Source organism: Epinephelus moara, chromosome 17 (assembly GCF_006386435.1).
Source record: "Epinephelus moara isolate mb chromosome 17, YSFRI_EMoa_1.0, whole genome shotgun sequence".
Lineage (NCBI taxonomy): Eukaryota > Metazoa > Chordata > Actinopteri > Perciformes > Serranidae > Epinephelus > Epinephelus moara.
The window spans coordinates 1,804,783-1,820,965 of NC_065522.1; the positions used below are offsets into that span (position 1 = coordinate 1,804,783).

At 42.0% G+C, this 16,183-nt stretch overlaps 1 protein-coding gene across 1 annotated transcript in view; it reads right to left on the reverse strand.

Annotated features, from left to right (window-relative positions):
• The window catches only part of ablim2 (actin binding LIM protein family, member 2), a 187,976-nt gene that overhangs the window by 155,923 nt on the left and 15,870 nt on the right, over positions 1-16,183 (reverse strand). Inside the window, exon 2 of the mRNA XM_050067006.1 lies at positions 8,333-8,518. Coding sequence (XP_049922963.1) covers positions 8,333-8,518 — 186 coding nt within the window. The remainder of the gene's footprint in view (positions 1-8,332; positions 8,519-16,183) is intronic.

Here is a 16,183-nt window from a genome sequence, read left to right on the forward strand (position 1 = left end):
AGCTGAATTATACACAGAGATCTCCTCCTCTCCAAAACAAACAGACCAGGTGATGAAAACCAGTAAAAAAAACACCCCACACTGAATAAAGCAGTTTCACGGTACAAGTCAGTGTTTTTACGGTGCTGCTCATCGCAAATGGGCTTATGACTATGGTCGCCGACGTGAAAATGTGAATGTCCCTCTCTGGAGCCAGCGTTTGGTTTGTCCATTCTGAGCTACTGTAGAAACATGGCAGTGCGAAATGGCAATCTCCATAGACAAGGACCAGCTCCCTATGTAGATATAAATGGCTTATTCTGAGGTCATGAAAACACAACTTATTTTCAGGTAATTTTACACTAAGGAAACATTCTAATTAGGGGTGTACCGATCAATTTATCTGGATCGATATATCGACTCAGTGATCAATGATCCAACATCATCAATGCAAAATGAAAGCATTGATCCGAATCATCATCTTTAGGTTACGCTTTTATTTGGAATTCTGCGTCACCGTCAAAAAGCAGCAGGAAGCCAAGAGAAAGATGATGAGGACAATGTTATTTGCTCAGGAATAAATCAGCAGTGTGGAAATAGTTTTGATTATGGGAGAAAATATGGGTCAACAGACAGAGAACATGCTGTATGTAAACAATGCCATTACAAAATAATACACGAGCATCTCACTCCACTAACTTCTCACTACAGCAGCATTAGGTGCTCAATGGTCGTCTGAAAAAATTTGCATGCAGGCTGAAATTCAACTGAGCTGTTCTGTCAGGAGACGCAATAACTTAGACCAACAGTGAGTTTAAAAAAAGAATAATGTTACATGTGATTTGTTAAGCTGAGTAGAGGAAAAAAGGTCCGCTAGTCTCTAGGCTAATTTATGCAATGGTAACATTGTAGAGGAACAGCCTTTCTGGACTTCCTTTGAACCAGTATTATCAATGAACAAGACCCACGAGACCACCGGGGGTCAAATGTTTAGGACACAACCCCTGTATTACCCCAAACTGGACAAACGCTTCTTTCAGCCATCCTTAGGTCAAAAGGAGGTAAAAAGTCACTTGGGATCCCTCAAGTTTCAGATGCCATCTTAAAGTATCCAGCCTTGGGGCAAAACGCGGTGATGAACGACCCACTAGTTGTCGTGAGACAATGCTTCTTTTCTCAACCACTTTCTGTCCATTGGCATTGCCCCAGGGAAATCACGCCCTCCCCTCTCTTACCAAATGTTTCTGTGTGACAAAATTGAAAAGTCTGTTGGAAGTGAAATTATACATTTTATCCATGTTATAACATTGTAAATGTGCATAATCCTTGTTTGTTAGTTGAATGATGTTTTTCTTATTTCTGTAAGGCAAAAATGAAGGAAATTACGAAAAATAAGAGTTTAATCCCTCATTTAACATGGAGCCATACTGCCATCTTGTCGCGGAGTTAAAGTGGGTTCCTATAAGGAGCCCCATATTATATATTTGGAGTTAAAATATAGTTGGATTTATTAATCAACCTGTTTTCATGAATATGTGCTTCCTCATTTTTTTTTTCTTTATAGATTGCAACTATAGGTTAGTCTAGAGTGTGTGTATTTGAAGCAGATTAAAAGTGTACTTTGCTCATACACATGGCATAATAATCGTATTCAATTTAATTGGATGTTAAAAAACGATTTTGACCATAATGAGAAGAGTATGTGCCTATCGCGCGTAACATGTCCAAGTATATGATCTCGTATAATAAAAAGCATTACATTTCTTTTAAAATAAAGTAATAAGCCTATTTTACAACTAAGAAGGCCGCCTTATCAGACCCGCCCACTTTGGCCGGTTAAAAACATGTGCGCTCTGGTGCGCTCTCTCTTGTATTCTTGCTCTCTTTTCTTTTTTGACTCTTCTCTCTTCTTTTTTTTTTACTTCTCTTCCTTTTTGTTTCTTCTTTTTCGTATCTTAGGCTCTCTTGTACTTACGTTTTAGTTACGCTTTTATATTCTCACGATTAAAGTTATTTTAAACTTTTAAGTTTTGCTTATCCAGTTTTCTTTCATCTCCAGTGTTTTCAACATTTTATGCGCATTAATAATAACTTTGATAACAATATCGAACGGCCAACGATATTGCTTTTACCATTATTATAAGCGAGTAATTAAAACAAAGTAGACAAGTGCCCTCTTCAACCAAAGATTCATCAAACCCAGTGGCTGCCAGCCACTTGCCACAGTGGTTCTTGTGCCAAACCCAAAGGCTTTTCGCAGCATAAGGAAACCGACATTGGGGACACCCACAGGACGTCGCAGGCTCACCACAGTGCGCCAGCCGGTTTCATTCTGCTGGAAAGTCTGGGCGTTGCAAAGTGACAGTCCTAGAACCCCAGGAGAAACGTCTGCATGATTCGTTGCTAAGAAGGGAGGCAACGAATTCCCCTCACAGGTGACCCACTGGGCAGTGATAAGAGCTGATGTCAAACAGGAGATTTAATTATCTTAATCTTAATTTAGGATTCCTTAGATAATTATTTTGCACATCCCTGCGTTCCCAATTTGTCTTCACATACTCTCTCACTATCGCCAAATTAAATAACTCACACGAGTGTTACTTCTTGTTTAATCCATTTATACATACTGTTGATATGTGTTATTTCATATTATCCTCATTCATTTATTCAGTTGTTACCCATTTAGCGTAAATAAATTTTCATCTGTCGCCAAGTCGTTGTCTGTGGGTATTTCTTTTGAGCAAGAATTAAGATCTGTATGGAGAATTCATAACCCAGATATTGAGATTGATTCATTATTGATAAGCATGCTGACATAAGCATAATTAATAATTGGTTTACGGAGTTATTAATTTGATTAGTCGCTTCCCTCATTAGGAGGGTGGTGCCCCAAACTTTATTACACGTGCAAAAATTCTCAAAAAGGTATTTCCCCTACAACATGCTTAATATGCTAATAATGTTTAACTAGCAAAAAAAACAATAGTTTTGTCTATGAACCTTGACAGTTATTATTGAGCTGAATTTGATACTTTTGTTAAATGATCTTGTTATTAATCCATGTTTTATGGCTGTTGGGAGAAGTTTGCCTTCAGGGCTTTAAGACAGATAGACCTAAAATTTTATGACAAAGATGATGGTTTGGGTTAAAATGAAAAGATTTCTTTCAGAAAGGTGTCTCTGACAGAAAGCCCTGAAGGTTAACTTATCCCATGTGATGTTTAAGTGTGTTAGTGGAGTCAGTTTAAAGTAAACTTTACTGCACTTAATTTTTATGTGTTGTTTTTATCTTTTATGACCAAATGCTAAAAAGAAAGAGGGGACAGCTTCTTTTGTAACTAACTGTGTTAAATGGGAAGATAATATTGTCTCATATTGATCGCAGGCCCCCGAATCGCACGGAAACAAAAACATATCGTGGCAGACTTTGTGATAACGGCAAATATCGTATTGTCTATCCATCCATCCATTTTCATCCGCTTATCCGGGGCCGGGTCGCGGGGGCAGCAGGCCAAGCAAAGCACCCCAGACATCCCTCTCCCCAGCAACACTTTCCAGCTCCTCCTGCGGGACCCCAAGGTGTTCCCAGGCCAGACAAGATATGTAATCCCTCCAGCGTGTTCTGGGTCTGCCCCGGGGCCTCCTACCAGTGCGACGTGCCCGGAACACCTCCAGCGGGAGGCGCCAAGGAGGCCTCCTGATCAGATGCCCGAGCCACCTCAACTGACCCCTTTCGACGCAAAGGAGCAGCGGCTCTACTCCGAGCTCCCTCCGGATATCCAAGCTCCTCACCCTATCTCTAAGGCTGAGCCCAGCCACCCCATGGAGGAAACTCATTTCCATCGCTTGTATCCGCGATCTCATTCTTTCAGTCACTACCAAGAGTTCATGACGATAGGTGAGGGTTGGGACGTAGATGGACCAGTAAATTTAAAGCTTTGCTTTCTGGCTCAGCTCCCTCTTCAACACAACGGACCGGCGCAGCGCCCGCATCACTGCAGAAGCCGCACCGACCCGCCGATCCATTTCACGCTCCATTCTACCCTCCCTCGTGAACAAGACCCCAAGATACCTGAACTCCCTCGCTTGAGGCAGTAACTCTTCCCCAACCCGGAGAGGGCAAACCACAGGTTTCTGACAGAGGACCATGGCCTCAGACTTGGAGTTGCTGACTCTCATCCCAACTGCTTCACACTCGGCTGCAAAACGCTGCAGTGCATGCTGGACGTCACGGTGTGATGGAGCCAACAGAATCACATCATCTGCAAAAAGCAGGGATGCAATTCTGAGGTCCCCAAACCGGACCCCTTCCTCCCCCCGGCTGTGCCTCGAGATCCTGTCCATGAAGATCACAAACAGGATTGGTGACAAGGGACAACCTTGGTGGAGGCCAACACCCACCGAGAACGTGGTCGACTTCACACCGAGTATGCGGACACAGCTCACTGAATGGCTCGTAGCAGCGAGTCTGGAACCCCATACTCCCGCAGTACCCCCACAAGACCCACCGAGGGACGCGGTCGTAAGCCTTCTCCAGGTCCACAAAGCACATGTAGACTGGATAGGCAAACTCCCACGCCCCCTCCAGCAGCCTTGCAAGGGTAAAGAGCTGGTCCACTGTTCCACAACCAGGACGGAATCCGCATTGCTCCTCCTGAATCTGAGGTTCAACAATCGGTCAGAGCCTCCCTTCCAGCACCCTGGAGTAAACTTTACCCGGGAGGCTGAGCAGTGTGATACCCCGGTAGTTGGAGCACACCCTCCGGTCCCCTTTTTTGAAGATGGGGACCACCACCCCGGTCTGCCACTCTGCAGGCACCGTACCCGACCTCCACGTGACAGTGAACAGGCGTGTCAGCTAAGACAGCCCAACAGTGTCCAGAGGCTTCAGCATCTCAGGGCGAATCTCATCCACACCTGGCGCCTTGCCACTGGGGAGCTTTTTAACTACCTCAGCGACCTCCACCAGGGCTATGGGCGAGAGTCCCCCCGAGTCTTCAGGCTCAGCCTCGTCCTCAGTGGACGTGATGGCTGGGTTCAGGAGGTTCTCAAAGTGCTCCTTCCACCGCCCGATGATGTCCCCAGTTCGAGTCAGCAGTTCTCCCTCTCTGCTGAGCACAGCCTGAGACAAGCCCTGCTTTCCCTTCCTGAGTTGGTTAACGGTCAGCCAGAACTTCCTTGAGGCCAAAACTAAAGTCCTTCTCCATAGCCTCCCCGAACTCCTCCCACACCCAGGTTTTTGCTTCAGCGACCGCCACAGCTGCAGCCCTTCTGGCCAGCTGGTACCTGTCTGCTGCTTCAGGAGACCCCTGGGCCAGCCAGACCCGAAAGGCCTCCTTCATCAGCCTGACGGCCTCCCTCACCACTGGTGTCCACCAGCGGGTTCTTTGGTTGCCACCCCGACAGGCACTGACAACCTTCTGACCACAGCTCCTAACACAATGGAGGCTTTGAACAAGAAATTCTCCCGGAGGTGGGAGTTGAAGACCCGACGGACAGGGTCCTCTACCAGACGTTCCCAGTTCACCCTCACTACACGTTTGGGTTTACCAGGTCTGCCCGGCAGCCTCCCCTGCCATTTGATCCAACTCACCACCAGGTGATCAGTCTTTGTTGTCCAAAGAATTGATAAAATATCATTTTGTGATAAAATTCATGATTTACACTCCTAAACTAAAACTTACTATAGGCCTATTATATTCCATTTCTGCCAATATATCCCCCTGAATCCTATAAATTTAAGTCAATAAGTGGAAGCAAAGTACAGGCACAGAACAAAACATTCCATTACTGGAGATAGCTAACAATATATGACCACTCCGTATATATCTATATATATATATATATATATATATATACACATACATATGCATATGTATATACTTATATATATATGTATACGGAGTGCTCATATATATATATATATATATATATATATACACACATATATATATATTAGGGCTGGGACTTTAATGCGTTAATTTCGATTAATTAATTACAGATTGTGTACAGATACACATTTAATTGCACCTTTCCCAGTTCCCCAATTTCGGGCACACCGGTAACACTGACGCATACACTCCTGTTTGTTTGCCAGCCGTGAAGAAAATGCACAGGATGCACTGAGTGGTGTCAGCGCACAAGAAAGTTTGGTGAACAGTGATGGAAGTAGAGACATTATTGCTTCACTTGCTGGACGGAAAGTTGTTGTCTTTTTAAAAAAACTTCCAGATGGCAGCTTCGATAAGAGCATGGTTGTGTGCGAATTGTGCAACAAAGAGTTTTCTTTCCCAAAGATATAGATATATATATATATATATGGGAGGAGGAAGAGGAGGAGGAGGAGGAGGAGGGAGAGGATGAGAAGGAGGAAGAGGAGGAGGCAGAGATGAAGGAGAAGGAGAAGGACAAAGAGAAGGATGAAGAGGTTGAGGAGGAGAAAAAATAAGAGGAGATGAGGAAGAGATAGAGGAAGAGGAGGATGAAGAGAAGGAGGAGAATGGGTGTAGAACATACAGACAGACAGTCTGCTGGTCAGTGTGAAATTAATGGCCATAAAGTCAGAAGCTGCCGACACTGTAGTGACACCAGCCGTAGCCTAGCAACCGGAGCATGTTTTGACAGCAACAGCGGTCTGACACAAGGCTGGACTGGGAGGGGCGCAAGAATCCAATCCCCCCACACCCACCCACGGGCACACACACAAAACACACGTTTCAAGTATCTAACCCACCCAACCAGAAGTTCACACGAACACACACACACACACACACACACACACACACACACAATGTAATTCACACCTCTGTAACTGATTAGACTTGACTGACCTATCAATGTTGGCTCTCTTAGCCAATTTCCTCTTACTGCCAAACTAGCAATATCAATATCATTACAACTAAAAAATGATTTTAACATAATGGAGACCACCAACAGGTTACAAAAGCTTTCTCTGTTTTGGACTGTCCGGCTCTCTGTCCCCTTAAAGGCTGGCACAGAGTCCAACAGTGTGAAGTCTCTTTCAGTGGCTGTGTTTGATGCCGGGATGGCGAAAAAAAAACTGCCAGGTTAGGAAACATTTTACCATGCTCCTTCCACTACCATAAAACCTCAAAAGGATCCTCCTTGGATGCTTACATAGTTTCATCTCTGGAGTCCTCCACGTCGGTGATGAATGTGACGACAGGGTCAAAGGTCCAATTTGTGTCACTGACTTTGAAAATAAAAGGAATTGTGGCTTGATAATAGTAATTTAGATGTCAAAATATTACACATACACTGCACATCTTTTTCATTTGTTTTATTCTGAAAAATAAAAAAATATAATTTTGTTCTCACTCGCTGCCTGCCCGTGCCTAGTTCATTTTTACCGATAACCTGTGAATTTATATATATAAACTAACTAACTCAAAAAGTAAGGAAAATTGGAAATTTGTGCTGGGTAGATTATTTCTTTGTTGTAACAATGCTTCTTGGCAATAAATCTTATGCTGTTGGAAAGCCTGTTTATTTGCCATTTAAATGGTGCCACATTTGTAAGGAACATGCGTTTGTGGGATGAGCAGCAGAGCTGAGTATGTTGGTTGCGCCCATGAAAAATTTGCCAGATCTTCTCTGCCAATGCCAAACAGCTTTTTTTTTTTGCCGTTGCTACTGACTCTTGTTTTGAGCTTCTTTTGGAGAGGACAAGACTTAAAAGAAAAACCTGAGGGAATTCTAATCAAGAGAAGTTTCAGTTGGTTGCAATCTGTACTCCTCACTGCTAGATATCACCAAATCTCCCTAAATCTTACACACTGGACCTTTAAAGTTCCACATCATTAGCTTTTTGGTATCGTTTCTCCTAAGAGACTCTCCAGTGTATTTTATTCTCCAAATGGTTCATAACAAGTATCTCTTAGTAGAACTCTTAATTAGTTTTGATTTAAAGCTTCACATTAGGACTGTCTCTTTACAGTAAAATGTCCTCATTAATGTCTTTTTTATTTAGAAAAAAGTTCAAATGAATCCCCTTTCTCCCACAGCTCTTAATTTGCACAGTATCATCACTCAAAAGCCACATTAGTGTTCACATTTTTATGATTTTTCTAAATGGTCCGTGTTAAGGTCAACTTACATCTCAGTGTGCTTTGTCTGATCTCCAAAAGGTAGACTTTGTTATTTCATCCAGTTGAACATTCACAAGTGGTCCACTTTTGTGTGCTCTGTGCATCCTTAAAAAGCAAGATTTCTCTTGGAGGGTATGTTTCTGCTGTCCAACCACAGTTGGACACAGTCTGTCCTGAGGTTGTCAGAGTTGTGGGCTGTGGGGTGAGAGTGCAAAGGTGAGAGGTGACAGCTGGCTGTTACATACCTTTACAGACGAAGCACTTGATGTGGAAGTGTTTGTTCTGGACCCGCAGTGCCTCCCCTTTGCATGGCTTCCCACAGTTCTGACAGGGGATAGGTCCCCCTCCTCCTCCCCCCCCGCCTCCTCCTCCTCCTCCTTGCTTCTGCTTCTGCTGCTCCAGAGGGCTGTGGACAGCCTGCTGCTGAAACACTGCAGTGGACAGATGGAGACAGGGAGAAGATCTTATTCTACTTTATAGGGGATAATGTACATATATATACACAGACAAACAAGGATGAGACCAGCTACAGTGACATCTGGATTTGTTGAATTTTCGTGATAAATTTGGCAGGTATCTACAAAGACAGTGTCATCAACTTTTCAGTTCAAGTCCTTGTCCAATTTCCTTAGTTGCTGCCTCATCTTCATCAGCGACCGCTCCACCCAAAATGCCGTCTCGTCAGCGTGAATTTTTTTTTTTTCCAGCGGATGTCTTAGTTACAACATGATTGAGCTAACTGGAGTAATTTCATGTCGTATCCGACAACAGGAGGCTTTTAACAGATGACGTCCTGATGTTAGCTTTGCTGCTGCTGTTAGCTGTCCCTGTCAGCTGCAGCCACTGATGCTTTCTAGACATCGTGATTTCCCAAAATTGAATAAATACCACACATAGCAACACAAAACTGCTTTGCTAGCTCAATCACGTTATAACTAAGATATACGCTGGAAAAAATATTTTTTTCACGGACCGTTTATTGAGTTACTGAGTTACTACAGACACCGCTAACGGGGCTAACAGCTAACGGTTAGCAAAGCTAATCTACGATAACCATGTTATTAATTACAAAACGTGCACACAGAAATAGTAATGTTTGTTCAATCATTGTGTTTATAGACTTTACAAACATCAGATTAGTCTAAACGGTGATATAGTGACGTGAAAAATGTGATATATATATATATATATATATATATATACATAATAAACTCTGCTGGTTTTCTACCTGGAAGTATTTGTAAACAACAAGGTGATTCCCTGGGGGCACTCCCGGAAGTGAAGGGGTTGAGCGATCCCCGAGGCCCCTGCACTTCCATTAGTCGAAAAACTACTCCCCGAGGCCCCTGCACTTCCATTAGTCGAAAAACTACGGGCAGTGCCTCCAGAGGTAAAGGAAGGAGAAAAAAAAAACTTTTTTTTTTTGTTTTTTACCGATGGATTTCCAGATTGGGTATGTCCTCACTAGGGTTGCAACGGTATCAGATTTTCATGATACGATAACAGTCTCAGAAAATATTGCAGCTCTACAGTATCACAGTATTACAGAATCTATATTATTATTAGTCAGAATTAACCTTTAAGGAATGAAAACAGAAGGGTTACTGTTGTTTGAACAAACATTTTATTACTATAATTGAAACTTTAAACCATTTTGTTAATAGAAATATGTGTACAAAGTCTCCTCTTTGAAAATAATTAAAGGGGAGATTCTCCATCCAGCTGCATGTTTTTTTTTTTTTTTACAATATCATAGATATTATTAATGTCCCAAATGTACACAGTAGGATAACCTTCAACTTTTATATAAGGGTATACCTTGCTGCAGTCCTCACCATATTTCTTTTCCTAAACCTTACCTTTGTAACATTACTTTAATTACGTAACTGTATGTTAAGGATATAATGTTTTTTGTGGGGTGCTAATTTGTAGGATATCATATGAACTGTTGTGTGTGCCTTTTTGAAGGATATCATATGAACCATTCTATGAGGATATGTTGGATGTGTGCAATGAGGAGCATCTTGTATAGGGTTCCCCTCATACCTCTGTGTTTGGAGGGTTACAACAAACTAAGTACTATTCCAAAATAAGAGGAAAGATAGAGGGCTATAATTGACATGTTTTAAATCAGTGATTAAATAAGTGGAATCTAAAGGCTATTCCACTATGGAAAAAAGAGGATTGTGGGGGAAATACTGGATATTTGGAGAGTGATATTTTCTTGACATTGAAATATACAATCCTGAATACTGCATGTGAATAACTTTAATTCCAAAATATCTGCATCATCTACGGCCTTCAAAACACTTATTAGTGACCCCTTTATTTATACACAGTATGTTTGTCTCCATTTGGATCTTAAGGCTTCAAACACCATTTTTCAGTACAAAAAGACATTATTTTAATCCAAAAATATCCAAGTCATCACTTTGGATGTCACATCAGATAAGGATATGAAAAAACAATGTTCTCTATGTCTCTTTTTCTTTGACTTGCGCACACACACACACACACACACACACACACACACACACACGAAAGAAAGTTGTTTCTTATTTCCATCACTTAGGGGGACATTGCAGTGTCTTTAATTAATTCCATGGACACTCACTATGACCGTAATAACATGCCTAATCCTAACCCTAACATCAGTCACGCTACATCTGTGTTTCAAAATCCAAGCTTCTCTGTGGTTTGCTCTGGTAAGTTAGCCCACACTCACACCGAACTTGTCAAATACTGCTGCTTTGTAAGTGGACCACAGCGTGGACACCGATGCGCAGAGATGCAAAGTGACGCACAGAGACACAGTTCATGATGGTATGATACACTCTGGGCAGTGCTGCCCGCATCTACCATAGTATTAAGAGCGAGAAAGTTCGCAAAGGGCGGGTGAAAGGGGAGGCTGATGAGATGTTACATTTCTTTCCGAACAACTGTTCTTATTTTAGGCTAAACCTAACCACAGACTTTTATTGCCTAAAGCTAACCATAGACTTTTGTTGCCTAAAGCTAACCACAGACCTTTGTTGCCTAAACTTAACCACAGACTTTTGTTGCCTAACCCTAACCACAGACATTTGTTGCCCAAACCTAACCACAGACTTTTGTTGCCTAAAGCTAACCACAGACTTTTGTTGCCTAAACTTAACGACAGACTTTTGTTGCCGAAAGCTAACCGCAGACTTTTGTTGCCTAAACATAACCACAGACTTCTGTTGCCGAAAGCTAACCATTGACTTTTGTTGCCTAAACGTAACCACAGACTTTTGTTGCCGAAAGATAACCACTGACATTTTGTTGCCTAAAGCTAACCAAAGACTTTTGTTGCCTAAACCTAACCACTGTCCTTCGTGGCCGAAAACTAACTACAGACTTTTGTTGCCTAAACCTAACCGCAGACCTCTGTTGCCTAAACCTAACCACAGGCTGCATGGATTTAACAAGCAGAAACTGTACATTTCCTGTGAAAGGGGAAGTGTATTTTGAAAAGATGCTATGCATGTAACGATTATAAATCTAGCCCCCACTTACCTCTGTGACCTCCCTCAGGAATACACCCCCTCCCGCACCCTCCGCTCAACCTCTCCTGGACTCCTCACCATCCCCACCTCACGCCTCAGTACCATGGGTGCCTGAGCCTTCAGCTGCTCGGCACCCAGACTCTGGAACTCCCTCCCCCTCACATAAGACAGTCAGACTCCATCACATCATTCAAATCCCAACTCAAAACCCACCTGTTCAAACTGGCATATTCACTCTAACTGGACACTGTGCACTACACTTGTTTTTATGTTGATGTTTTGTTTTAATGATGTCCTACTTATCTTTTATCTTCTATGCTCTGTAAGGTGACCTTGGGTGACTTGAAAGGCACCTCCTAATAAAATGTATATATATTATTATAAAGTGACACGCCATCCCTGAACATACAAAACTGATGCAGGTGGGTACCTAGTATGTCAACTTTTGACATGCAGATCCACTGACAAAGTGGCGATATTAGGAGAAGTTGGATGGGATGAGAACGTGTTGGGTAAGTTGGACAGGTCACATGTGCATGTTGCATGTGCGTATTTCACTGGCTAGCTCATATGCGCCCATATGGCAGTTACAGTTGATATCAGGATGGTGTCGCAGTAGAAGCATAGCGCCCACCCTCTGGTTCCCTCTTGGTTAACAACAGGCACCTTTGAAGCCAATTTTTGTTGTGGCCAAACAGTGGAATTACAACTCCCAAGTCCGTCAAGTAGGGGTGTAACAGTACACAAAAATCTCGGTTCGGTACGTACCTCGGTACACAAGTCACGGTTCGTTTTTTTTCGGTACAGTAATGAAAAAAATAGACAACTATTAAATATCTTTTACTTATTGGTAACCTTATTAAAACATACCACCACAGCAGTTAACTCTTTTTACACAATTTTTGAATGAAACAAATATATATAAAATCCTGCTTTTTCACATTGTTTGAATGAAAATAGAAATATAAAAGTGAAAAATAAAATCCTGCTGTTTTTTTAACACATTTTTTGAATGAAAAATATAAATATACATTTCTGCTTTAACAGTTTTACTCAATTAAAATAAAAAGTATAGTGCAGCTGGTCAGCTTTAAAGCCTGCTCAGATTCAGTTTTACTAGGAACTTACTTAGCTTTCCCACTTTGTTAAAGTGCAGTAAACAAAACATGCTTATATCTAAAGTGCAGCTTAAACAATTTTACTCAACTCCAATGGCGTTGGTTATTTCTTTAGCGCGATGGTCAGGGAAACGCTCTTTCTTTTTAAACGACGACGATATCGTAGTTTGCACCAGATTGCTTTTTCTAGTCGTGCCGGTTAACGTTCAAACTCGGGTGGTGTCGCTTTAGATGCGTTAGCATGTTAGACGTGTTTCCAAGTACATACCCGACCGCTGTTCTGCAGTGTCGGCACACTGCTTTTGTCTTGTCAACTTGTTTATTTCCATCTTCGTATTTTACCCTGAAACCAAAGTGTTCCCAAACGGAGGACTGTTTGCGGGTGGGTCTTCAGGTTCGTCAGGCTCACTTGCCATGTTGTCAAAATGCGAGAATGTGCTGCACAAAGTGAAAGCGGAGATTTACAGTCGGACTCGGTCCATCACTCAATTATGTCTGTTGGGGAACTAGATATTTTAAATGGTTCGGCTCGCAAAAACGGAATTAAAATGAAACAAAATAAAATAAAATAATATCCTGCGCCTAATAATTTGGTACAGGGTCGTGCCGAACCGAAAGTCGCGTACCGAACGGTTCGACACAAATACATGTACCGTTACGGCCCTACCGTCAAGTGATGCCATTTTGCCCAAAAAGACTTTTTCCGATAAACGTATGTTGGTAAAGAGATGTGTGTAAAACAGTGAATATATTTTTTTGTGCGTCGAAGCCCCAGGGCATGACTTGTTCCACTATCAAGATTTAATCCATTTGGTCTGATAACATTTGGACAGTCTAGAAGAACTGCAAGATTAAATCATTCTATTCCCATTCAAGTTAGCAGAGCACTAAATCGAAAGTAGCCAGCTCAGCCAGCAGAAGTCTTTACCGTGCCTGCTCTATAGGCCCAATGATGCAGAAGCAGCACTGATAATCCAGATAATTTCATATTGTGGAAACTGAGCTTTTTTGGCTTCATGCACCAATGAGCAACTCTCATTGGAATAAAGGGGCCCCACCTTCAACGCTAAATATATAAAAAACATAACAGCTAGCTCTGTTCACTGTTACCATTGTTTAGCGCTGTCTATGGAGTTAGAGCTGTTAGCTGATACAGTAGTTGTCGGCTCAGACACCTCCATGTTGTGTGTCCAGACAACTCATACGCTCTGATTTTCGCATAGAGTGCCTTTAAACCCAGTCTTAACTAAAATTGAATGACTTATTTTGCTTTTTGTCTCCATAAGGCAAGTCCCCACAATGTGACTGAGTAGACAGATTTATGTCCCAACAATGTGAGGATGGATATCTCTTTCTCTCTCACACACACACACACACACACAATAGAAAGCTTAGAAAGTCTACATAAACACTGATGTTGGATCAAAGTCATAACTGGACAAGTTCACAATCACTTTCCAAGCAGTCACTCTCCGTTGTTCCACAGAGGAAGTAGGGGTTGTGCCAAGAAAAGTAATAACACTAGCAATGAAAAACATATAACAGAGAACAACAACATCGCTGAGGTGCTGAAACACATTCTCATCCAGTATGATCAGAACACCTCTCCTTTTTCCCCTTTCATCATAACCCTGGTAGAATATGCTCACATACTGATCAGCCTTTTAATACTGACAGGGGCATCATCTGAATAAAAGGCCCTTTGTGTTCTCTGGAAACACTGGTGTCGTCAGACTGGTTTCAGGCCTCCATGGTTACTGGTAATTGGCCCTAGAAGGGTGGGGGTGGGGTGGGGGGGGTGCATAGTGATTATAGCTGTTAGTCAAACAGAGCTACTTTGCTGTAAACTCACCAAGAAATTTCTTCTGGTGGGCATCCTTCCTTCACATTTGTAAGTTTCCATGCATAGTTAAAGCTACTCTTACCTTTTTTGCATTTCATACAGCAGAATACATTTGAACATCCACAACACCCGCCTCCCTCCAATGTGCCATCCCCCTCCTCCTGCAACTCCACCTCCCTCCAAAGGTCTACTCCCCCCTCCTCCATTACGTCCTCATTACATCTATGATAGACGTAGGCGTTGGCAAGGTAACATTAGATACACGGAAGAGGAGAGAGAGTGTAACGTTACAACCAAGACAGTCAAACTAAAGGAGTTTTAAAACTCAATTGGAGTCAGTGATGACTGATGAGTTTTAGAATAAGGTTACAGTGCTAATGTTAGATAGTAGTGTTAATGTTACTAGTGAGTGGAAACGCACAAGGAAGATAACGTTAATGTTTCAGAGGCTACGCTACAGTAGGCTAACGTTAGCCATTAACAACCGGATGCTGTGTTGTCATATAACTTTATATGTTATATTAGAAGCAAACTAAACATAATGTTACCTGTCCTGCACAGTCAAAAGCAACCCCGGAGTTTTGAAACTTATCCAGGGTCAGTGATGACTGATGAGTTTTATAATATAACGTAAACGCTAACGTTAGATAGTACTGGTGACTGGCAACAAACAAGGAGGCTCAGGCAGCATTAGGCTACAGTTGGCTAACCGTTAGCAACTTGATGCTGTGTTGTCATATAACGTTATAGCCTATGTTACACTGGAGACAAACTAAAAATACCTGTCCAGATGTTATGCGAGCGGTTAAGTCAGTCCAGTCGGAGACCTCCACGTGGGGAAGACAGACAGGACGCTCGGCCAATGCAATGATTGGTCGGAGTTTTCTTAGAACCATATGAGAATGGTATAATTATGAGTTTTTATCTCTGGTGGAATTCACTTACATTTTAGTGTGCCATCAGCTTATTAATAGCATTTTAACCTAAACAAAGAAAAGCTTAAAATTTCCAGAAAGGTAAGTGTTGCTTTGAAGCCACAATGTTTTATCGTTTTTTTCTACTCTATAATGGGGGAAAATAATAGGCATATTTAAGAGGAGAATTTGCAATTTTGTTGTAGTTTTTTCACCAACAATTTGTGTCTCTCAAAATGTGGAGAAAATAAGATACCCAACAGGATGGCAAATTCTTTTCTTATCTTTAGTTATAAGAAGCTTATATTGCAAAACAGGAAAAATAAGGAAGCACCCACATCTCAAGAATGGAAAACCTTAATGAAATACTATCTGTGTAGTGAAAGAACAATACTGGAAGACAGCAACAAAGAGAAACAGTTTGGTAAGATATGGAGCCCAATCTATGAAGCTCGGTAGATTAAGCAGAGTTGCAAAGTCACCCAGCGTCCATAAACTGTGTTTAGGTGATATTTCAGGCTGGAAGTACTCCAATGGTAGGATAATTCCTTACTGCAGAAAATAGCAGAGAATGGTGCTCCTATCAACATTTCCATCTTGGCGTTTTTTTAAATGTAAATGTTCCAGTCACAGGGCCAAGCAGCGTCATCATATGACAAAGCCACTGTGGCCTTCAGTGACGCACAGGATCAAA